The 26,151-nt window shown below is 36.8% G+C and overlaps 1 protein-coding gene across 1 annotated transcript; it reads left to right on the top strand.

Annotated features, from left to right (window-relative positions):
• Window positions 1-144: 144 nt before the first annotated feature.
• Window positions 145-25,903, top strand: TOP2A (DNA topoisomerase II alpha). Its single transcript, XM_082371762.1, has 35 exons — window positions 145-304; window positions 1,189-1,344; window positions 1,561-1,651; window positions 2,138-2,201; window positions 3,375-3,520; window positions 3,714-3,811; window positions 4,069-4,281; window positions 4,627-4,800; window positions 4,990-5,091; window positions 5,201-5,338; window positions 6,707-6,845; window positions 7,861-8,018; window positions 8,320-8,445; window positions 9,089-9,199; window positions 9,345-9,450; window positions 9,542-9,651; window positions 9,904-9,996; window positions 10,405-10,519; window positions 10,610-10,731; window positions 11,954-12,102; window positions 13,850-14,081; window positions 14,274-14,408; window positions 14,533-14,733; window positions 14,912-15,107; window positions 17,180-17,271; window positions 17,375-17,539; window positions 17,664-17,747; window positions 18,508-18,690; window positions 19,012-19,102; window positions 22,247-22,399; window positions 22,643-22,766; window positions 22,887-22,930; window positions 23,335-23,475; window positions 23,915-24,114; window positions 24,792-25,903. Exons 1-35 carry the CDS (start codon window positions 284-286, stop codon window positions 24,918-24,920), a joined length of 4,602 nt encoding a protein of 1,533 aa, XP_082227888.1. The 5' UTR covers window positions 145-283; the 3' UTR covers window positions 24,921-25,903.
• Window positions 25,904-26,151: the final 248 nt, after the last annotated feature.

Below are 26,151 nucleotides of genomic sequence, written 5' to 3'. Positions count from 1 at the left end.
CCTTGCCTAATTGGTTCATTCGAACGGGCCCCCGGCCAGCTCAGTCATTCATTGGTGAATATAAAAGACCAGCTCTGATTGGTTTTTCGGATCGGTGCCAGTGAGAGCACCTCAGGGATTGGCTTATCTGATTTGGGCGGGCTAGCGGAACGTTCAAACCGGAGTGGAAGTGCTTTCCTAACCGACGAACGTCTGTGGAGAAGCGGCTTGCTCCGTGATTGTCTCAAAGGTCGCGCCGGCTTAGTCGCTTGCAGGGTTCTCGAGCACCTTCACGACCGTCACCATGGAGGTGTCGCCACTGCAGGTACTGCTCGCGGAAAGGTCGCGTCGCGGGGCCTCAACGCGGCCCGGCATCCCTTCGGCTGCCTGTGAGAGGGGGAGGCGCCTGGGCTGTGGTCCGGCAGAGGCTGACTGGGCGCCGGTGTTCCGCGTCGATCCGGGTCCCCTGGGCTCGGCGTGATCGCGAAGAGGCTGAAACCCCTTTCTCGTGCTAATAGTGAAGTATTATCGGCTAACCTGGCTTCTAAGGTGTGCCGTTGTGTTTCACTGTGTCTAGGAATTCACTTAGTCCTGGAGTAGATCGGTGGGATCATGGTCCGCGTGGGGCTTTAAGCGGCACAGACAGATGCTCTCCTCTTCTACCTGGGGCTGAAAATGGGATTGAACGCCCCTGACCTTGGAAGGTGCAGAGCAAGGCACAGGGTTCCCACTGTGCAGCCGGCAGCCCCGAGGTGCTCAAAATACGTCCCTCCTGTGTTCAAAACGTTAGGTGCCCAAAGGATGGGATCCATAGCCTCCCAAACTGCTGCTGCTGCTGCTGCTGCTGCTGCTGCTGAATTAGAATCTATTATTTGCCTGGGACCTAGTAGGCACTCAGTAAATATGTGTGGAGTAGGTGAAAGAAGGGGGTGTATGCTATTGATGGCGTCTAACACGTAAAAATATTTCCATGTCAGATACACTTGGCAAAATAATATGTCAATTTAAACGGACACCTGGGAACCTGGCTGCAGTTAACTTAAACTGCCATGTTTGTACAAAACGATGTCAACTCCACTGATACCTACTAAAAGGTTGTGATTTGTTATAGTGTGTGTAAGCAGATCACTATGACAGGTGTTTTGTTTATGGTTTCTGATAAACCTGTGACTCAAAATACCTTCTCTTCAATTTTTAAAAAATTGCCAGCCTGTAAATGACAATATGCAAGTCAACAAAACAAAGAAAAATGAAGATGCTAAGAAAAGACTGTCTATTGAAAGAATCTATCAAAAGAAGACACAACTGGAACATATTCTGCTCCGCCCAGACACCTACATTGGCTCTGTGGAATCAGTGACCCAGGTAAAACCAAGCTAATTAAATGCAGTTACTAAGTAGTTAAAATGTGTACTTTTCCAGGTTAATTTTCTGTACTTCATGTACTTGGAGTGTCACTGGAACTGGCCTAATCTATCATGTATATTGTCCTACTAATCCAGAAGACTTTACAGTCATCATGATGATAAAATAGAATAAGTATATGGTCAAAGTAACCATATTTCTTTGCCTTATTTCCAGCAAATGTGGGTTTACGATGAAGATATTGGCATTAACTGTAGGGAAGTCACTTTTGTTCCTGGTTTGTACAAAATCTTTGATGAGATTCTAGGTGAGTGTATTCTTTTTTTTTTTTTTTTAAACATCTTTATTGGAATATAATTGCTTTACAATGTTGTGTTAGTTTCTGCTGTATAACAAAGTCAATCAGCTATATGCAGGTGAGTATATTCTTTAATACAAAGATCCACTGGTCAGATCCTTCCTAAGAAGTATCATTCCTAGCAAACCCTCTGTAGCCAGAAATCCTATCCTTTCAAACAACAGTTGGCAAAGGTGAGGCAGTCTACTGGAATCTAGGAAGCTGACTTCTTTCCTAGAAACAGGCCTATAAATAAAAATTGCTAAATGAATACCTCATTAATGTTATTCCTGTGCTGCTTGAGATTTTTTCCTTTTTTTAAAAATTGCTAAATGAATACCTCATTAATGTTATTCCTGTGCTGCTTGAGATTTTTTTCTTTTTATGTCTTAGAGTTAAAGGGTGTTTTTTAAAATACTTTAATTTTTGACCAATGTGTATTTTATCTTCTTTCAGTCAATGCTGCAGACAACAAACAAAGGGACCCAAAAATGTCTTGTATTAGAGTCACAATTGACCCGTAAGTCTCTTGCTTAGTCTTTTGTTTTTTATAGCTCATTGTTACTGTTAGTTGCATTTACTTTGATTTATAGTAAAGTTGGCTTTTTTTTAAATGGGAGTTTGCAAAAGTGCAGAAAGGTAGAAGGCTAAAATGAACAATCTATGATACCTACAATCTAGATCCAACAGTTATCAACACTTTGCCATATTTGCTCCATCTATATTTTTTCTGAATCATTTCAAAATAAATTACAGACATTATGATACTTCATCCCTAAATATTTTAGTAAGTATCTCCACTAACTGCTCTAAGTATTCTGGAGTCTATAGCTGTAACTTTTTCTCATGATGCTATTCAAATAGTAAACCAGCAGGTGGTGATAGAGAATAATTTGATCTAACATTTCTGCTCATACATGTCCCCCTTTGTGGGTAGTCAGGGTGTTGCTTCCCCTTGTTGTTAGCCTGATGAGTTATAACATAAACTATACTTTAGGCTCTTTTTGGGAAATGTGTTAATGATGTACTCAAATGCTCCTAAGGACTTGATATCATAGTCTTTTAAAAAATGTTAAGCTAGATTTAATTAGTCTTTTTTGTAGATAATACTCAGTACTATTTGTAATAAGAACCATAGTGTGTTTCCGGTTATAACTAAAATATATTATCTTCTGAGAATCAAAATAACTAGGAGATAAGTAAGTCCAAATAAGTTTTTAGCATTTTATTGGTGAGCAGGGAAGTTTACAATTAATAATGCCCTTTCATATTTGTTTTGCAATGTACTTTGTTGGGTGGGAAAGCTAAGGGTGCTGGGACAGTACAGATGATCCCCTTAAAAGTGATATAATAATATTGTTTCCAAATTTTGTCCTTTTCTTTCCATTGGGCATAAATCATTTCCCTTTGTTTATCCTAACATTTTTAAATTTCCTATTTTTTCAATATTATCAGTGTCTGCCCAGGTGTTGGAAAAGGATTGATTTTTTTTTTTTTCTCTTGGCTCCTATTTCAGGAGTGGTAGGAACTAAGCATGCTGAAGTTCAAAAGGTATATATGAAAAAGAGTCATAAAGAAATTGAGACTTGTGAACTCATGTATTTTAGAGATGATAATATTTAAATATTAAAAAATATTAAGCACTAGTTTAACATCTGTTTTATAAAAAAATTTTTCACTCTTCTTTTCTTAGGGAGAATAATTTAATTAGTATATGGAATAATGGAAAAGGTATTCCTGTTGTTGAACACAAAGTTGAGAAGATGTATGTCCCAGCTCTCATCTTTGGACAACTCCTAACTTCTAGTAACTATGATGATGAAGAAAAGAAAGTAACAGGTAGAGTATTGAGGAAAATAAAAAACATATTTGTTGCTGAAAAAAAATACATCTTTTAAATGACTGTCTGTGGCATAAAGGTTAAAAGCATGGAAATAAATCTCTGTAATTGAATAACATTGCCAGTGATTAAGAAATAAAGCTGTTAATGAGATAAGAACAATTAAATAGTATTTTGCATTTATTTGCCCAGGTGGTCGAAATGGCTATGGAGCCAAATTGTGTAATATATTCAGTACCAAATTTACTGTGGAAACAGCCAGTAGAGAATACAAGAAAATGTTCAAACAGGCAAGTAAATAGGTATCTTGTGCCTTGATGATAAATTGTACTATAGCAATTTATAGTGGTATTAATGGTTTAACATAATTTATAAGCTATTACATCATGGGAAATTATTCATAAACATATATTGGGGGGGTTGGAGGGTTTTTTGGTGTTTGTTTGTTTGGGGTTTTTTTTTAGGACTTGTAAATTTGTGTTATTTAGTTCTAGTTTGTGAGATTACTTGAATTTTTTCCTCTCTCCTCTATTCTTTATTTCCATAGACATGGATGGATAACATGGGGAGAGCTGGTGAGATGGAACTCAAGCCCTTTAGTGGAGAAGATTATACATGTATTACCTTCCACCCTGATTTGTCTAAGTTTAAAATGCAAAGCCTAGACAAAGATATTGTTGCACTGATGGTTAGAAGAGCATATGATATTGCTGGATCCACTAAAGATGTCAAGGTCTTTCTCAATGGAAATAAGCTTCCAGTAAGTACTTTCCTGGGTGTGGGCAATGAGGGACTATTGTGATCATTGTCAAAGGCAATGCTGATTTTTATTTTTCCATCCCATATATTTTTCTTAACCACTTCTCAAATATGTTCCTGTAAAGAAAACATTATGCTACGTTTTTTAAAATCAGTTAGCTCATTTTAAGTTCACTAAAGTCTTTCTCAAAGAATCTCCTAAATAAATCCTTCTGTGTCTTTTAATGACCATCCTCTTATGCCCATCAGTGAACACCATTTCATTAGTTTTGAAAAATCTTTACAATCTACTTTTTAATTTACTTTAAATAAATTTTTAATATTATTATTTTTAATTCCTGTTTAGATAAAAGGATTCCGTAGCTATGTAGATATGTATCTGAAGGATAAGGTAGATGAAACTGGCAATCCACTGAAAATTATCCACGAACAAGTAAACCCCAGGTGGGAAGTGTGCTTAACAATGAGTGAAAAGGGCTTTCAGCAAATCAGCTTTGTCAACAGCATTGCCACTTCCAAGGTAATTTTATTTTTGAATTATTAATCATGATTTACTTTTACATATAAGTATTATTGATTTAAATATATAAAATGAACTTGAATATTTGGCTACCTTGGCATAAAGGAAGCTAAATTAGATTTCTTTTAATGTTTTATTATTATAATTTTGAGGGCAATGAATTTACAGTTTGGTATTTTTCCTCATTAGGGTGGCAGACATGTTGATTATGTAGCTGATCAGATTGTGACTAAACTTGTTGATGTTGTGAAGAAAAAGAACAAGGGTGGTGTTGCAGTAAAAGCACATCAGGTATGATACTTTAACACAGTGTTCTTTTTCGAAAGTCAAGAAAGAAGAGAAAGGCTATAAATAAAACATGACTAAGTTTTTAGTGATTTATTATCAACTTTTACTGCAGGTAAAAAATCACATGTGGATTTTTGTGAATGCCTTAATTGAAAACCCAACCTTCGACTCCCAGACAAAAGAGAACATGACTTTACAAGTCAAGAGCTTTGGATCAACATGCCAACTGAGTGAAAAATTCATCAAAGCTGTGAGTACTTAGGGGGAAATAAAAAATAGAAGCACCTTCCTTTATTTTCCATTGCCCTTCTCAGCCCTGCAGAAATAAAGCTTCCTCCCACATGTCTTCTCACTCTGAAAAGGAAATAAAAAAACAACTCTTACCTCTTACCAGGTCTTACCAAGCCCTTAATTACCATCTATATACCATCTATATTTACCCATTACATGTCACCAGTTTAGATCACTTCTGAATTTAACCCATCTAACTACTTACCAAGCATTGAATGCCTAAAGTTGCTCTCAGTGGACACATCCAAAACTGAATTAGTTCTCTCCGTACTAACTGATCGCCATACAAGGAACTCCCCCACCCCCAGAAAACAAAACTATTTCCTGTTTTAGTCAAAGGCCCCAACTAACCACTGGGTTGCATAAATCTAAATCCAAATTCCTTAATTTGGCCTGCAAGACCCTGCCATTTCCAGCCTCATCTCAGTACCACTTTTCCTACGTTATCTAAGCTTCACTTCTACTGGCTTTAAATTACTCAAAAGCAGAGTACTCTTCCCCTCCTTAGAGCTTTTTCACATTTCAGGCAGAGGATTACTCTGCCTGAAATGCTTTACACTTGGCTATTTTAAGTCTCTTTTTTTTTTTTTTTTTTTAAATATTTATTTATTTATTTTGGCTGTGCCGGGTCTTAGTTGTGGCACGTGGGATCTTCACTGCGGTATGCAGGATCTTTAGTTGCAGCATGCGAATCTTTAGTTGCAGCATGCAGACTTCTTAGGTGCGGCATGCAGACTCTAGATGCAGCATGTATGCAGGATCTAGTTCCCTGACCAGGGATCGAACCCAAGGCCCCTGCATTGGGAGCGCAGAGTCTTACCCACTGGACCAAAGGGAAGTCCCCAACTACTTTAGGTCTTAAATGTCATTTCCTCAGGAAAGCCTTTACTTTCTACTTCTTTCCCTAAGTTTGTTCCCATATAACACTGGACATACATTACTATATGTAACATGCTTTTCACTTATCTGTAACACCTGTCACACTTGTAATTTCTCATTTTATTTCTGTCTTCCTTGTTGTAAACTAAACTCCTTGAGGACAAGGACCATGTCTAATTTGTTTTAACCAATAGATCTCCACATGCAGCTCAGTGCCTGGCACAATATAAGTATGTAGTCAGTAAATATTTATTGAATGAATGAACCCAAAGGAACCAGCTCCCTCAGTAGTGGTAACCTGAGACAGGAAGATGTGCCACCCTCTATCCAGACATTACTTTTCTACCTCTTTTCATCTTTGAATTCTTTTTATTTTTGTGTGAGCTCATTTGTACTCTAGATTTCTGACAGAACTCTTCTTCCTTAACATGAATCCTCTCATTTTCAGGCAACTGGCTGTGGTATTGTAGAAAGCATACTAAATTGGGTGAAATTTAAGGCCCAAATCCAGTTAAACAAGAAGTGTTCAGCTGTAAAACATAACAGAATCAAAGGAATTCCCAAACTTGATGATGCCAATGATGCAGGTACACATTTAATAATGTTTCCAAACTTTAAATCTTGTAGTTGTTATTTGTTTTATTCATTAACAGCATACTGTGGATATTTTCCCCTTGACACTTAATATTCAATGGAATATTTGTACTTTGTTAAAAATCAACCAGTTCCCTGTTATTGAACACTTGGGTCATTTCAATTTTTAGCTGTTAAAAATAGTGTTGAGATGATTATTTTGGGGTATAAAACAAGAATGTTTCTACAGTAATCTATTACCTAATGTAGAGGAGAAAAAAGTCTTCTCAACCTTCTTAGGTCCCTGGCTATCTCTGAAAATTAAACTGACAAAGACAGATTAACAGGAAAAAAGCATGTGAATTTATTTAATATGGTTTTTTGTGACACCAGAACATTGTAAGGAAATGCAGACCCAAAGAAATGGTTAAACCTAAGTGGTTTTATGCTAGCTTTGATGAAGAATGGAAAGTTGTAGAAAGACATGATAGCACAATGATTATGAGCTAAGTATAGTAAACTTGGGGAAACTTAGCAAGGCCTTTTCATCCAGATTCTTCTTGGTGACCGTCAATCTTGGATTAGAATATTCCTTTCCTCCGGGTATAAAGAGGGCATCTCCTCATGAGGGTCTTACGACATGCTTCAGGGGCAAAGTTTAACAGGGAGGTCAGAGAGATCTTTCTGCTTCTACCATTTTCTCAAAACTCCCTCAGCTTAAGATATTCAGTATGCCAAGGTGCCATATTTTAGGGTAGCATGTCTTAAACCTCATCACTAACAAATATATTAAATGTAATATAATTAAATGAATGTTTAGCAACAATATAATTGTCATGAGAAATTAGTCTAAGAAACTAAGACTTTATTAACTTACAAACTTTAGCTAAACTATGTATCTAATTACTTAGCTCCATTTGACTCGTCAGCCAACTTGTTATGAATTGTAAATTATTTGTGTTTTATCACATGTCTGAGTTAGTATATTTGAGGTTGAACTAAATGCTAATATTAATTTGTTTATTTTAGGAGGCCGAAACTCTACTGAGTGTACACTTATCCTGACAGAGGGAGACTCAGCTAAAACTTTGGCTGTTTCAGGCCTTGGTGTGGTTGGGAGAGACAAGTACGGGGTTTTCCCTCTTAGAGGAAAACTGCTTAATGTTCGAGAAGCTTCTCATAAACAGGTAGAATACATAAAAACTATCTTCAGAATCTAAATCTAGTTTTATAATGCAGGACTTCATGCTTGTATTTCATTCCTTTATTGGGCATTTTGAAATATATCTTGGATTTTTTTTGTTATTTTAGGAAATTGGGTACACTGTAGCATATCTTAACAGATCTTTCTGACTTACTGAAGTATAGGCTAATATACTCAAAATACTGGAGTTCAAGAAAACCCAAGCAACATATACTGTTGTAATTCTTTGTTCTTTTAAAGTTTATAAACAAAATAGTACTTTTTTGGCTATACATCCATTTCAGATAATGGAAAATGCTGAAATTAACAATATAATCAAGATTGTGGGTCTTCAGTACAAGAAAAACTATGAAGATGAAGATTCATTGAAGACTCTGCGTTATGGGAAGATAATGATTATGACAGATCAGGTCAGATTTGTTACCAAATATTTTAAATTTCTAAATTTTACTTATTTATTTATTTTTGGCTGTGTTGGGTCTTCGTTGCTGCGTGCTGGCTTTCTCTAGTTGCAGCAAGCAGGGGCTACTCTTCGTTGCAGTGCGCAGGCTTCTCATTGCGGTGGCTTCTCTTGTTGTGGAGCACGGGCTCTAGGTACGTGGGCTTCAGTAGTTGTGGCACACGGGCTCAGTAGTTGTGGCGCATGGGCTTAGTTGCTCTGCGGCATGTGGGATCTTCCGGGACCAGGGCTCAAACCCGTGTCCCCTGCACTGACAGGCGGATTCTTAACCACTGTACCACCAGGGAAGCCCAATAGCAAATATTTTAGATTGTTAACCTAAATTAAACACATCTTATTGTTGCATTGCTTTTCTGCCATGAAAGGAAATTACTTAACTTGGAGCTTTGTTCATTATTTTTAATCCACATCTAATAAGATATATTATGTATGTATTTTATGTATATTACATATATAGGTTAAGTGAGTTTGAATTTGAATAGCCTTTTTTTAATCCCCATAGAAAAAATTTTGAGAAATTACCAGTAAGTTAATCATAATTTTTTTAGTTTCTAAACAATTCTTTTGCGTTTTGGCTTTCCAAATATTTCTAGGACCAAGACGGTTCCCATATCAAAGGCTTGCTGATTAATTTTATCCATCATAACTGGCCCTCTCTTCTGCGACATCGTTTTCTGGAAGAATTTATCACTCCCATTGTAAAGGTATACTAATTTCTAAGATACCATAATGGATATTTTAAGGCCCTACTCCTCAACCCTGGATACACATATAACCCCAGTGATGTATGATGGTATGCAGGGGACCCAGAAGTGTGGAAAGCCACAGCAATGCGTTTTTTTACCTCAGGTGTCTAAAAACAAGCAAGAAATGGCATTCTATAGCCTTCCTGAGTTTGAGGAATGGAAGAGTTCTATGCCAAATCATAAAAAATGGAAAGTCAAGTATTACAAAGGTTTGTAATGAAACTCACATAGAACTTCTCATTTTGTTATATACCATTGTACAATATTATATGGAGTAACTTGGTGTTCTTGGTTTTGTAGGTTTGGGCACCAGCACATCAAAAGAAGCTAAAGAGTACTTTGCAGATATGAAAAGACATCGTATCCAATTCAAATATTCAGGTCCTGAAGATGATGCTGCAATCAGCCTGGTGAGTTTGAGTGTATTTCATACATACCTTCTAGTTTTAGAAATCAATGCTTCAACTAGTCAATTGAAACATTTAAATTTTCATATAATAAAATGTTTTATAAAATAGATTGTTTTTAGTAAGCATATCCCAAAGAAAGGAGCCAGATATTTTCGAAACTGAGTTTTGTTGTTTATTTGTTAATTTTTTATAGAAGAAATATTTTGGAACCTATTAGTGCCAGTGACATCTTTTTCATCTTCTAATTTGTAGGCCTTTAGCAAAAAACAGATAGATGATCGAAAGGAATGGTTAACTCATTTCATGGAAGATAGAAGGCAACGAAAGTTACTTGGCCTTCCTGAGGTAAAAAAATTTTGAATATATCCCACAAAATGTACTATTTATTACCTTTAGAATTGACATTATAGCAAATTAAAGTTACTGAATAATAAGTACCTCAGTAAAAAAGTTAACAGATAACTATTTATAAATATCCTTATTCTTATTTAGACTGCTGCATAAATGTATTGGACCTGAAAGAAACTACAGAGTCAATGCACTTTTTTCCTGATTGTGCAGCAATTAAATTTGTTTTGTCTTTAAAACATATAAAATACTTCATAATTCTTTGCTTTTGAGGGACTTAACAATTATAATAGAAGTGATAACGCTAACATGTGTCTTTGTTTCATTTTTGTATTAAGCATTGTTAAGACCAGTGATATTTTTTATTTTAAACTAGATCATGTAATACTCTCTTTGGTTCCTCAGGATTACTTATATGGGCAAACTACCACATATCTGACATACAATGACTTCATAAACAAGGAACTTATCCTGTTCTCAAATTCTGATAATGAGAGGTCTATCCCATCTATGGTGGATGGTGAGTTCTATTTTTATCATAAGATGGAAATCAATGCCCAGAAATGGTTAATTTGAGGATATTAATATTTGCACTTCTTTCATTTTAAAGGTTTGAAACCAGGTCAGAGAAAGGTTTTGTTTACATGTTTCAAACGGAATGACAAGCGAGAGGTGAAGGTTGCCCAGTTAGCTGGGTCAGTAGCTGAGATGTCCTCTTATCATCATGGTGAGGTAAACACATAATCTGTAATGTTTCCAGAAAGCATTATAGCAGAAATACCTGCAAAGTCATTCTCCAAACAGCTGATGAAAGTATAAGCTATACATCCATAGTAGAGAACAATGTGGTGAAAGATATCAAACTATAAAATTGCTTATTTTTTGACCTAACAAATCTGTTTATAAAAATAATGTTCCTGAAAGGATACTATAATAGATCAAAAGATATGCAAGGATCTATGTTCAAAGAGATTTAGTGATGTTTGCTATAACTTTGTTATGCCAAAATTTAGACATGGAAAGTGTCCATCAATTGGAAAATTATTATAAATTATGACACATCTATGCATGGAATCAGTGATATAACTTAAGTAAATCTATATGTACTAACATTGAAGAATGTCCATGTTCTATTGTCAGGTGAGGGAAAAGAAAAAAGAGGCAGAATAATACTTAAAGGAAGGGTATACTCCAAATTGCTAACTTTGGTTATCACTGGGAATTGGAAAGGGCACCTTTCCAATTTTTCATATATGTCTAAATTGTTTGACTTTATATCAATACAAACATACACCTATTCATTTTTTATTTTGTAATTGAAATTGCTTTTTTTTGCATTTATTATGTAAAACAGTTTTAAAGAATTAGATTGTCTATAAGTTTCTAGAACTTTAAAGGTAATGATTGTCTTGCTTATTGCTTCAATCAAAATATAGCAGGTACTCAATAAGTGTTCACATAATAAACATTTGTTGAATGCTTACCATGTACCAAGTATACAAAGATAAATCATACATGTTCTCTACCTTTAAGGTATAATCACAGTTTAACCAGAGGACTATATCTCACACACACACACACACACACACACACACACACACACACACACACACCCCTATGGAATAGAGTGATACATGCTAGAATAGAAATGAGCAAAGTGTTTAACACAAAGGAGGAAATATTTCATTCTGCTGAGGGTGAATAGAGGAGGTATACCTTCAAGGTTGAGTAGGACTTGATAGAAATAACTGGAAGGCAAGATCCCTGAACTTGGAGCCAGAATTCTTAGGTTTAAGGTACTACTTCTGCCATGTATTTATCTGGGAAAAGCCAATAAATATCTACACTTCATAAAACCTTACAGGATTATAGTGAAACACACTCATAATAACAAACATGTTATTATTGAGAGACTACAGATTAGATTAATGAATCTTTTTCCCCCCACCCACAGATGTCACTAATGATGACCATTATCAATTTGGCTCAGAACTTTGTGGGTAGCAATAATCTGAACCTCTTGCAGCCCATTGGTCAGTTTGGTACCAGGCTGCATGGTGGCAAGGATTCTGCTAGTCCTCGATACATCTTCACAATGCTCAGGTGGGTATGCTTCCGATTTTTTGTGAATTGCCATTTCCAATTTTGAAGTATTGTGAGATTTAGTTGACCAAAAATAGAAAAATCCAGTTAATCGGAAAATAGATTTTTGATGCAGATGCTTGGATTATTAATTGTTTAAAACTAGCTCTTTAAAGTTTAACTGTGCTACTCTTTGCAATGAGTAGAAAGTCAAAATTCTATTTCAGTTTGATAGCTTAGCCTTTGTATCCCTTAGAAGTATTGTTTCCTTGCCAAACTATAAATGTTTTTGCTCCCATTTCTTTTATTTTCTTCTCTTTCTCCATATAGAGCTATGGTTCTCAATCAGGGTAGATTTTACCCTTCAGGGGACATGTGGCAATGTCTGGAGACATTTTTGATTGTCATGACTAGGGAACCATGCCACTGGCATCTAGTGAGCAGAGGCCAGGGATATTGCTAAACATTCTGTAATGCACAGGGCAGCACCCCCACGGCAAAGAACAAAGATGGCAGTAGTGCCGAGGTTGGGAAACCCTGTAGAGCTTGTGCCGGAGTAAAGAAGAACTTGATTCTTCTTAAATACCACAAGTTGAAATTTTACTTCCTTTACAAGTCTATGGAAAGTACATTATGAGTGGTCAATTTTCACCTGTCATCTTATTCAGCTTTTCAACAGCATAGGGTACGGTAATCACTCCATCCTTGAAAGTCTTTTGTCCTCCAAGACACCAGACTGTTGGTTCTCCTCCCTATTAGTCTTCACTGGGTCCTTCTCATCTTCCCAACCTCCAAATACTGGCCTGCCCTAGGGCTCCTTCATCAGACCTCTTTCCACTAACTATACTGCCTTCCCATCCATGGATGGTACCTCGTACATCCAGTCTCATAGCTCCAGCCCTACCCTCTAAATTTCATGTCCCCTCTCAACATTTACTACTTGGATGTCTAATAAGTATCTCAAACGTAAGTTCAAAACCATATCCTTAGTCCCTGTCTCAGTAAATGGAAAGCCATCCTTCTAATTCTCAGGCTCAAAATTTGGAGTTACCTTTGACTCCTTTTCTCCACACTTGCATCCCTGTGGGCTCCACATTGGAAAAATATTAAGCCACCCCATTCGTTATATTCATACAGACTATTATAGTCTACCATTCTTCTTTCTTTTGGCAGCCAATTGATTTTTTAAAATAGGTTACTCTGGTTCAGAACCTTCCAACTTCTTCATTCAGAGAAAAACTAAAGCCCTGTTTTAGCAAACCAGACCCTATATGATATGTGCTCCCACTCCCCATGTCTTTTGATTCCATCTCCTACTATCTCTGCTTCAAACACACCTGGCCCCTTTGCCTATAGTCAAACATGCCTTCAGGGCCTCTGACTTACTGGTCCCTCTGCTTGCAGTACTCTTTCTCTCAGTTTCTTCTCTGCTCAAATGTTATCCTATCAGAAAGTGCTTACCGTTCCTTAGCATCCCCTCAGTCAATCTTGGCTACTTTATTTTTCTATTTAGCATTTACCGTACCGCCTGACAAAATGCCTGTACTAGAATAGCTCCCTGTACTGAGCTCCTTGAAGACTGAGACTGTATATCTGCAGTGCCTGGCATGTAGAAAGTACTCAATAAATAATATTGGTAAATGAATATTAGTCAGCAAGTAAAGCCAAAGTAATTTTCATGTATATATCTGAGATAACATATGTTCTTTCCATGAAAGTTGTGTCATAGCCAATATTTTTCTAAAATAACATTCTTTGTTTTCTTTAGCCCTTTGGCTCGGTTGTTATTTCCACCAAAAGATGATCACACGTTAAAGTTTTTATATGATGACAACCAACGTGTTGAGCCTGAATGGTACATTCCTATTATACCCATGGTGCTGATAAATGGCGCTGAAGGGATTGGTACTGGCTGGTCCTGCAAAATCCCCAACTTTGATGTTCGTGAAGTTGTGAATAACATCAGACTTTTGATGGATGGAGAAGAACCTTTGCCAATGGTAACTATTCTGTGGTACTAGGAACCTTATTAGTTTTCCTCTGGTTTCAATTCAGCAGATGATATGGTTAAAGAGGACACAAATAGAAAATTTATTTCATGCTTAATGTTAGTTAGATTTATTGTTTAATGCCGTTGGGATTTGTTTTAGTATCACATTTAGAAAATATTCTGTTTTAAAATACCAATTTAGCTTCCAAGTTACAAGAACTTCAAGGGTACTATTGACGAGCTGGCTCCAAATCAATATGTGATTAGTGGTGAAGTGGCTATTCTTAATTCTACAACCATTGAAATCTCAGAGCTTCCCATCAGAACATGGACCCAGGTAAGTAATTATGGTTTTCTTTTTTGATTTTTGTGATCGGGGAAACATTTTTTATACTGATGTTTGTTGAATATTCAGGAGCCTATGTCTGAGAAACTTACAAAAGGATTATTTCTTTCTTCAGACATATAAAGAACAGGTTCTAGAACCCATGTTGAATGGCACTGAGAAGACACCCCCTCTGATAACAGATTATAGGGAATACCACACAGACACCACTGTGAAGTTTGTTGTGAAGATGACTGAAGAAAAACTGGCAGAGGCAGAGAGAGTTGGACTACACAAAGTCTTCAAACTCCAAACTAGTCTCACATGCAACTCTATGGTATGTCTTGTTTCATGAGAAATATGTATGTTTCCATTTATATTAAAGACTATTATCAATTTTAAAAGGATATCTTAGGCTACTTTTACAGTTTCAAAGAATAAAGTCATTTCTCTAAAACCATTAATGTTTAGCCAATTTATCTGTTGTTGACTCTAATCTTGTTTTTCTTTTCTAGGTGCTTTTTGACCACGTAGGCTGTTTAAAGAAATACGACACAGTGTTGGATATTCTAAGAGACTTCTTTGAACTCAGGCTTAAATATTATGGATTAAGAAAAGAATGGCTTCTAGGAATGCTTGGCGCTGAATCTGCTAAACTGAATAATCAGGCTCGCTTTATCTTAGAGAAAATAGATGGCAAAATAATCATTGGTATGTTTTTGGAACAATAACTTCCTGTACTAAAATCACTATCGTGCCTCACTTCCTTTAAACATTTTTGGTGAGAGGGATGATGGGGAGGGCGGGCAAAATCCGTTTATTTCCACTGGTTACACGTACAAGTACTTCTTTCAAATACCTAAATAAGCATTTATAGTTTAAAAGAGATAGCTTTTCCTAGATTGAGCATCGTGAGAAATCAAGATTTAGTTAACATCTAGACAGGAAGAGAACAGAGAGCTAGAAGAGGTCCCTGTGTAAACTGACTGATAAAGAGCAGAGATAAGTCTGATAGAAAAACAAAAAAAGGAAGGAGGATTTTAAATGACTTATAAGTAAATGGTATACTCAAGACTGAAAGTCATGTCTAAGGGAATTTTTTTAAGACATTCTAGAAGCAACTAAATCAGAGTTTAAGTAACCAGGAAGAAAACAGTTTTTTTTTTTTTTCTTTTGTTTATTTTTTATTTTTTTATTAATTTATTTATTTTTGGCTGTGTTGGGTCTTCGTTTCTGTGCGAGGCCTTTGTCTAGTTCCGGCAAGCGGGGGCCACTCTTCATCGCGGTGCGCGGGCCACTCACTATCGCGGCCTCTCTTGTTGCGGAGCACAGGCTCCAGACGCGCAGGCTCAGTAGCTGTGCCTCACGGGCCCAGTTGCTCCGCGGCATGTGGGATCTTCCCAGACCAGGGCTCGAACCCACGTCCCCTGCATTGGCAGGCAGACTCTCAATCACTGCGCCACCAGGGAAGCCGCCAAGAAAACAGTTTTGACTAAAGCTGGAAGGTTAAAAGAAATGGCCCAGCTCTGGCCAGAGTAAACTAGAAAAGCCAGGTAACTATGGTTTGTAGTAGCAAGTCCCAAAACATGACAACACAAGTTACCAGTGATCACAGGATCATTTTCTAATGGTACATGAAAATGTTTAACTTACTTAGTTACATGTTCATTTTCATGGATATTTTAAAATATAATAACAATGGCATATCAATCCCCTAATTTCACAGATATTATTGCTTAAGACAAAGCTAAAATAAGTAATATTGGATATAACCCAAAGAAAAATAAAAAGTAAAGATTGTATTTAGTTGACTGGAATTTAGGAAATACTAGAGACTATCCAGTCTTCTTGAGGAGTAAATATAAAGGGCCTAAAAGTGTGACCTATATCAAGTTAATTGATGAAAAGTGGTACTCGAAACCTCACTCTATTATAGCTAGTAACTCTCAGTGTCCCTCAAAGTCTAATAAATTGACTGCAGTAAACATTGGGAGAGGGGTGCTATAGAAAAAAGGGAACAAATGCATTATAGGGGACTATAATCAAGAGAAATCAATGTCTGAATGGGTGGCACTAAAAACTTGCCCACTCGGGTGTTGAAATTAAAAGACCAGGGAGGAGACTTCCCTGGTGGCGCAGTGGTTACGAATCCTCCTGCCAATGCAGGGGACATGGTTTCAAGCCCTGGTCCGGGAAGATCCCACATGCCGCGGAGCAACTAAGCCCATGCGCCACAACTACTGAGCCTGCGCTCTAGAGCTCGCAAGCCACAACTACTGAGCCTGCGTGCCACAACTACTGAAGCCCATGTGCCTAGAGCCCGTGCTCCGCAACAAGAGAAGCCACCGCAATGAGAAGCCCGCACACCGCAACGAAGAGTAGCCCCCACTCGCCGCAACTAGAGAAAGCCCGTGCGCAGCAGTGAAGACCCAACACAGCCAAAAATAAATAATAAATAAATAAATTTTAAAAATAAATAAATAAAAGACCAGGGAATATAATTGAGGTCAATATTTATCAGAAATAAAGGTTTTGATTGTCTTCTGTTATTCTGAGTTATGATTAAGTCACTACCTCATATATGATTTGACTGCCCCCTTGTGGTAATTTACATTTGTCAGTGGTTTAGGGAGCCGACTTGACTATCCACCAGGATGTACAAATTTATGCAAGAAGACAGTTTAATCTCCAGTTTTAATCTTTTCACTTAATATGGTAAAACCTTATCCCTTTCCTAAAAAATTGCTCAAAACTACTATCTCTGTTCACATTTGTTTAAACAGAAAACAAGCCTAAGAAAGAATTAATTAAAGTTCTGATTCAAAGAGGTTATGATTCGGATCCTGTGAAGGCTTGGAAAGAAGCCCAGCAAAAGGTAATTTCTTGGTTAGCATTTTCTGTATTATTGAAGACTATGTATAGTCTAATGTCTATGTTTCACATTTCCTATTAAAGCTACATTTTAATTTCTCCTTTAGGTTCCAGATGAAGAAGAAAATGAAGAGAGTGACAATGAAAAGGAAACTGCAAAGAGTGACTCTGTAACAGATTCTGGACCAACCTTCAACTACCTTCTTGATATGCCTCTTTGGTATCTAACCAAGGAAAAGAAAGATGAACTGTGCAAACTAAGAAATGAAAAAGTGAGTTGTTGATAGATAGTACATGTTGCTTGGTTGTATTCTAATGGTGAAAGTAAATTGTGTGCTTTGGGAAAACGCTGTTTATGCACATAAATTAACTTAATTTTCTGACTATCTTATGAAGGAGCAAGAGCTAGAAACATTAAAGAGAAAGAGTCCATCAGATTTGTGGAAAGAAGACTTGGCTGCTTTTATTGAAGAGCTGGAGGTGTGTAGTTTATAATGCCTGTGTTAGAATTTTTATTAATGAAATAATGTATTCTAGCAATATACCTCTTTGTCAAGAAATTTCACAATTGGCAATAGAAAGAATATAGGAGGCATGGAGATACATTCCAAGATAACACATAAAATAACAGATTGTTAGAAACTAGTTAGAATAAAGTAAATGGTGCCAAGAAACATACTACCTAGAAGTTTTTGGACAAAGACGGGAAAGAGCAGGAGTTGATTTTTGACCTATTGGGACTGAGAAGATAAAGAGAATTCAAACGCGGAAGAAAACCAGCCCAGTCCCTCAAGTAAACCTGAAAGGACAAAAACAGTTTCCTTCAGGGCTAGCTGATCAGTAGTTTCAGGAGATCCTCTGTTACCAAAATTGCTAATGTGGTTTGTTCTCCAGTATTATCTTAACATAAGAAAAAGTATTTCATAAATTAAGATAAAAGGCCTAACATGCAGATTTATATTATTGTACTTCAGTTTGGATGTCCAACTTGTAATCAGTTGATTGGATAAATGTACATTACTGGAATCACATCCTTTCTTATTTCTTAATTGAGTTTACAAAGTGTGCCTTAATGTTGGTGGTATACCTGATAGAACAGCTTATCACAAATTTATGTTAAGATGTAACAAATTGAAATCAGTTTAACCGTTGCCTTTTATTCTGTCCCTATAAAGTGGCATCGATGCTGTAATGTCTTTGTTAGCTTATAAACTTGCTTTCTTATATCAACCTTTTGTAGGCTGTTGAAGCAAAGGAGAAACAAGATGAACAAATAGGACTTCCTGGGAAAGGTGGGAAAGCAAAGGGGAAAAAAACACAAAGGGCAGAAGTTTTGCCTTCTCCATGTGGAAAAAGAGTCATCCCCCAAGTGACCATAGAGATGAAAGCAGAGGCAGAAAAGAAAATTAAAAAAAAAATTAAGGTAATACTCTTGAAAGCATTATACATAAAACACTTTAAATATTTTTCCCCTTAAAATTGAACTAATCATAAAACTTCTAATCCCGTAGTCAAGAATTTATCAACTAATCATAACTTTCCTTTCTTATGAGCCTGATTTTTTTTAATGTTTAAGTATCTTGAAAAAGTCATACCCATACCTTTCTTTATTCAGAGCTTTTAGCCAAAATACAAAGAAAAAAAAATCACTCTTTGACCAGATATATATTTGTATATTTGACCTTATATTATTCCAAATAATAAATGGGCAGAACTTAACCATTTTTGTCCTGCTATCCTTTAGAATGAAAATACTGAAGGAAGCCCTCAAGAGGATGGGATGGAAATAGAAGGCCTAAAACAGAGATTAGAAAAGAAACAGAAAAGAGAACCAGGTATTAAAACATTTTAAGGAAAATCATACAGAGTTGAGACTAAATTATGTTTGTTACCTGGTACGTTCCATATAGACATTCAGAAGTTCTTACTGAGGTACATGAAGAAGGGCTATGTCTGAAGTATACTTGAACTTCCCTAACATTGCCCTTGGGATTTGATTCATTTTAGAAGAGATCATTTTGTAATGAAATACTTTGTTGGGATCTAAAGAAAATGTTCAGTTTATTAGATTTCACTTTCTAGCCAGTTATGAGGTTTTCATATATGTAATATATTCATATGTAAAGCTTCTTGAGGACAGTCACCATATCTTAGTCATGTTGTTTTATCCCTAGAGTTCAACACCATGCCTGGGATATACTTAACACTCACTCAGTAAATTAAATAGAAGTAACAATTCTGTTAACCATTTGATTATGCCTTTACTGAATATCTACTTTTTTTTAACTTCTTCATTGAGATATTCACATACCAAATTCATTCACTTAATGTGTACCATTCAGTGGTTTTAGTATACTCAGTTTTAGAACAGTTTCTTGTCCTGGAAAGAAACACTGTACCCAATTAGTGGTCACCCCCCATTTTCTCCCAACTCCCCCTCCCTCTAGGCAACCACCAATTTACTTTCTGTGTCTAGATTTGCCTATTCTGGACATTTCATATGAATGGAATCATATAATATGTTCTTTTGTGGCTGGCTTCTTCACTTAGCATAATGTTTTCAAGGATCATCCATGTAGTAACACGTATCAATACTTCATTCTATTTTGTTGCCAAATAGTTTTTCATTGTATGAATATACCACATTATATTTATTTGTTCATCAGCTGCTAGATATTTGGATTGTTTCCACTTTGGGGCTTTTATATTTCTTTGGCGAAATGTCTATTCAGATCCTTTGCCCATTTTTTAATTGGGTTATTTATCTTTTTATTGTTGAGTTAGTTGTAAGAGTTCTTTATATTCCAGATGCCAGACCTTTATCAGATATATGATTCTCAAATATTTTCTGCCAGCCTGTGTATTATCTTTTCATTTTCTTGATGGTGTCCTTTGAAGCACAAGTTTTTAATTTTGATGAAGTCTAATTTATCTTTTTTTTTTCTTTTGTTGCTCATGTTTTTGGTGTCATATCTAATCTTTTGCCAAATCCAAGGTCATTAAGATTTACCCCTAGGGTATTCCCTGGCAGTCTAGTGGTTAGGACTCCATGCTTTCATTGCTATGGGCCCGGGTTCAATCCCTAGTTGGGGAACTAAGATCCCACAAGCCGCACGGCATGGCGAAAAAGAAAAAAAGAAAAGATTTACCCCTTATTTTCTTCTAAGAGTTTTTAGTTTTAGCTCTTACATTTAGGTAATTTTGAATTAAGTTGTATATGGCATAAGGAAGGGGTCAAACTTCATTCTTTTGCATGTGGATATCCAGTTGACCTAGCACCATATATTGAAAAACCTTCTTCCCTGTTGAATTGTCTTCACCCTTGCCAAAAATCTATTGACCATAAATAATAAGGTTTATTTATGGATTCTTAACTCTATTCCATTGATTGATGTATATGTCTATCCTTGAGTATCTACTTTTGATAGATAACGTTCAGTTCTGTGGGGAATACAAAGATGAATAAAACAAATGGAAACATCTTAGTATTAAAAAGAAGTAATAAAAGTATGTTGTGTGTGCTGTGTTGTGGAAAATTATATATTGGCCTTATAATACAGCACATATTTAACTTTAAACCTACCTAGCGACAATTAGCATATAAAACCAATGAATCAGATAAGTATTTTGAGCATTCACGTTTCCCATCACTATCTCAAATCTTGTGAGGACACAAGAAGTGGGGAAGCATGGCACTTACCCTCAAGAGGTTTATCAGGAAAGAAAGGTAAAGCAGTCCATACTAGCCATTGTAGGGATTTAGAGAAAGGTGAGATCAGTGTGGGTACATGTAGATTGTAGAGGCTTTGTGAAAGAGGTAAAACTTGGGTTAGAGTCTTAAAGATTGGGTAAGATTTAGGTATTCTAGACTGGGAGAAGGCAAATGGACATATAATATGCATGGGACAATGAGAAGGCCCCTTAACAGAGTGGAAAATAGTAGAAAATAGTTAAACCAGATTATGGAGAGTTAGAAAACCAGGTTGTTGGAGGTGGGTGGATAAGATTAGATTCAACTAGGAAATATGAAATAAGTAGGTGTATGAAGAAAGAATATGAAGAAAGGACTAAGTCAGATCAATAAGGAGTCTGTCCTTATCTTTGGGCCTAGATGAGGGAAATAAATTGCAAAGGATGGGTATGAGAGACATTGGAGGAAAAGAATTAACAAGACTTAGTGACTTCAAACCTCCTTAACGCAGCCATTAAATGTTCCTCAAGGTTTGGGCCTAGCCATTCTTTTCCCTTTGAGTTGTCTCCCTTGCCTTGACTTCAGCAGTAATCTTCTGTTGATCTTGCATCTGTTCTTGTGCCTTTCCCATCTTCACACTACAGTCTGAGAGAACTCTTTAAAATGCATATCTGGTCATATTGGTTCCCTGTTTAGAACAAAATCCTTAACAAGACCAGCCACTCTCTTGGGACTTCCCCAGTGGTCCGCAGTTAGACTCCGCCTTCCAATGCAGGGGGCACAGGTTCGGTCCCTGGTCGGTCGGGGAACTAAGGTCCCACATGGCGCGGGGTGCAGCCAAAGATTTTTTAAAAAAGACCAGCCACTCTCCCTCTGACTTCTGTTTTCCAGCCATAATGGATTTCTTTCAGTTTCCTAAGTGCACCATGTTTTCTCACAGGGCTTTGTACATGTTATTTCCTAAACTGGAATGATTTGTCATCCGCCTCCCTTCAACTAGTTAACTCAAGCATCTCTTTCTTAGAAAAGCCTCTTATATATATACATATGCATACATACTACATGCCCTGTGTAAACATATATGCCATGTGGGATTATGATTATATATGGGATTAGATGACCAAACTATAAGCTCCACAGAAAGAGGGACTATGTCCTTTTCTGTTCACCATTCTATTCCCAGTACTAGCACAGAGTTCAATAAATATTTGAAGGATGGATGGATGATAGATGGAGAAAAGTGAGTCAAAGAATATGTAAACATGGTTAATTCCTATCTCCCTGCCAGGTACCAAGACAAAGAAACAAACTACATTGCCATTTAAACCAGTCAAGAAAGCCAAAAAGAGAAACCCCTGGTCTGATTCGGAATCAGATATGAGCAGTAACGAAAGTAATTTTGATGTCCCTCCCCGAGAAAAAGAGCCACGGAGAGCAGCAAGTAAGGAAGAGTGAAGAACATGCTGCATATTCTGAAAGATTTGAATGGGCGATCTATTTCAAGGCACATAATCCCAGAAATTGTTATATCTTAGAGTAGTAATTACATTTTTGAGAAACTAAAACATCTTTTAGAAGATGAAACTGAAGCTTATATCTTCAGGAAATGTTATATTAATCTGTGGATTAAATATTTCTCCTATTATCCTCTTTGATTCTTTGTATATGTATATTTTTCTACCAGCAAAAACCAAATTCACAATGGATTTGGATTCAGATGAAGATTTCTCAGATTTTGATGAAAACACTCAAGATGAAGATTTTGTCCCATCAGATGCTAGTCCACCTGGGACCAAAACGTCCCCAAAGTAAGTATCCTCTCTCATAGGGATCTTATCATGATGGTTTTTAATAGTTGATGATATATTCTTTGTTGTTTGACACATTTAGACTTGGTCGTCAGGATTTTTTTATTATTATTATTCTAGACATACTAACAAAGAACTGAAGCCACAGAAAAGTGCCACATCAGGTATGTATTTAAGTAAAAATAGTGAGATGTCTGCTTTACTGGAGCACTCAGGTCCACCCGGCCTACATTATCCAAGTCCTGTCTTTGAAAATAAATGTGGGTTCTTGTTAGCATTACATTGATATTGTTCATTAGGTTTAGTTTTGCACATAAATAGGTTCTACATTTAATATACTGAAAGTAATCATTTGCTTGCCAGGTACTATGCTAGGTGCTAGAGATACAAAAAAATACTGTTTGCTCATGAAGAACCCAGAAATTAGAACAGAGTTATAAAAGTGTGTTTGAAATATTCCAGAAAAGTCACAGACTTGGTGTTTAAATAGGAATTCAGAGCAGGGACAAAAGCAGTAAACAGATTTTCATGTATTGCTTATATGTACTATTTTCCTTTCCATTTGAAGTAACGGACCTTAACGCTGATGATGCCAAGGGTAATGTACCACCACCTCCAAGCTCTCCTGCTGCTGATTTCCCAGCTGTAACTAAAACCATAAACCCCGTTCCTAAAAAGAATGTGACAGTGAAGAAGACGGCAGCAAAAAGTGAGCCTCGGTCTTTGAGATGGGTTAATATTGGGATAAACTACTGGCTGCCACAAGTCAGCTTCAATTTTTTATTCCCCAAATTTACTATAGATATTGAAATTAAGCCTTTACCAAATGAAAACAAATCTTTAGATCTTCATAATCAAAATTGCTAGTCAAAAGGTTTAAAAATAGCATGTTTCTCAAAATGCCAGGTGTTAGCTTATTTCTATGACAGGGATGGGAGTTAGAAACAGTTGCAAATGTTTAACATGAAGCATATACCTACAAAAAAATCACATGCTTAAGAATACTTTGATTCTCTAATGCATTTCATCTCTGTTAAGTTGTCTTTTCCTATGTTAAATATAAGCAGTCAACAGGTTGCTAAAGAAGGTTCACTGTGGGAAGAATTCAGCTAAGAGTGGCCCTGACAAATGCCTGTGTTCACTTGCAGGTCAGTCTTCCACCTCTACTACAGGGGCCAAAAAAAGGGCTGCACCAAAAGGAACCAAAAAGGATCCAGACTTGGATTCTGATGTCTCTAAAAAGCCTAATCCCCCCCAAACCAAGAGTCGCCGCAAGAGGAAGCCGTCCACTTCTGATGATTCCGACTCTAATTTTGAGAAAATGATTTCTAAAGCAGTCACAAGCAAGGTATTTATCCTAGTCAGTCCTTTTGCTGTAGGTATTTTGAAGCACATAACCAAGCTTTGCTCCTAATAATTTGGCACATTTTTAAGGAAATCAATTTAAATCCCATAGTCCATTAGCCTTTTACTCTATGTAGTTTAGTTGTAAAAAAGTTAAATATGCCACTAATTAGTCAATGAGAGAGTTGCCTTCGGTCTATTTCTTTCCTTTCTTTTTTTTTTTTTTTTAAATTTATTTATTTATTTTTGGCTGCGTTGGGTCTTCATTGCTGCGCGTGGGCTTTCTCTAGTTGCCGCGAGCAGGGTCTACTCTTCGTTGTAGTACGCGGGCTTCTCATTGCAGTTCTCTTTTGGAGCATGGGCTCTAGGCACGCAGGCTTCAGTAGTTGTGGCATGCGGGATCAGTAGTCATGGCTTGTGGGCTCTAGAGCTTAGGCTCAGTAGTTGTGGCGCACGGGCTTTGTTGCTCCATGGCATGTGGGATCTTCCTGGACCAGGGCTCGAACCTGTGTTCCCTGCATTGGCAGGCGGATATCCTGTGCCACCAGGGAAGCCCCAATTTCTTACTACTCATTAGAAGGTGGAAAACTCCTTGAGTTGTAGTCTGTTGATATATTTTTTGCATCGAAATTCTGCTGTCAGGTTGACACTGTACAAACTACCTGGGCTCTTCTCTTTTAGAAACCCAAGGAGGACAGCGATGACTTCCATCTGGACTTGGACTCAGCTGTGGCTTCTCGGGCAAAATCTGGACGGACAAAAAAACCTATAAAGTACCTCGAAGAATCAGATGAAGATGATCTGTTTTAAAATGTGAGGTGATTATTTTAAGTAATTGTCTTATTGAGCCCAAGACTGGTTTTAAAGTTACGTGAATCTCTCAGTTTCCTCCCCTCTGAATTTAGTTTGGGGAAGGTAGTTTTAATTCAGAACCATCAAAGTGAAGTAGAGCCCAAGTGTCCCTTATCTTTATATAATACTGTCTAAGTAGTGACCATCTCGTGGGATTGTTTTTTTCTCTGCTTTGTATATGTATTGAGTCTGTTTTCTTTTGCCTTTTAAATCTGATTTTAGGTTCTTCTGGCCTCTAGAGACAGTTGCATGGTCACTTCAGCATAATGTAGTTTGACCACTCATTAAGCTAAAATTGGAGCACTTTGACATAAAAGTTTCTACTCTGCCTACTTTCTGTAAATATGAGATACAGCATGATTAATTTCTCTGTTTTATCTTAGTTTCATAGATAATTTTCCATCAGATAGAACTTTATGTAGTTCCAGTACCAAATACTCCTCGCTCAGCCTTTTATGTGCTGAATTTTTAAGCAGTGAAAAATTGTTCATATTCTTCATATCTTTTTGAATAAGCTGAAGAAAAACACCGTGGCTGTGTCTATATAACCTCAACACAGTCAATCAGATGAAGAAAATTAGACCCTAAGTTGAGATTATCTCAACTCTTGACTTGTCCGCTCTGGCTGCCTGTGTGTCTGAATCTCCCAAGGAACAAATTTCTAGGAGGCACTAGATTGCAGAAGAGTCGGGGACAGCATTCTCTCAAAGAGCTTATATATTATATTGATGCCATACTCAGTTCAGCAGTGAGCTGTTACATCCAATTTGAGGAAATCTCCATAATTTTCAACTTGTAAGCTTTTTAAGACCTTCCTGCATTCGTTATATGTGTGTGAGTTGAGTGGTGTTATCAATGTTTTTGTAAATATTTACTATGTTTTTCTATTTAGCTTAATTCCAACAATTTTATGCTTTAATAAAATGTTGTAGACATTGCAACCCGTGATTGTAGCCCATTTTTCCCCCTGCACTACACTCTTTCCCTTAGTCTAAAATATATCCTTCTTCACTATTCACTGTAAATAGTTTTGAGAACGATTCTGATCATTTTCTGATGTGCCTGCTCCTGGCCATAGTGATAGTTCTGAGAGAGAGGCACCATGACCTAACTGGGGCCATCCAGGTTTATTCCTGAGATTTTTAAACGTGGGTGCTAAATTCATCTCTTCCACACTCAAAAGGCATTG

This window comes from Balaenoptera borealis (genome assembly GCF_965194805.1).
Source record: "Balaenoptera borealis genome assembly, chromosome: 20".
Taxonomy (NCBI): domain Eukaryota; kingdom Metazoa; phylum Chordata; class Mammalia; order Artiodactyla; family Balaenopteridae; genus Balaenoptera; species Balaenoptera borealis.
This window is presented reverse-complemented; position numbering and strand designations above follow the sequence as displayed.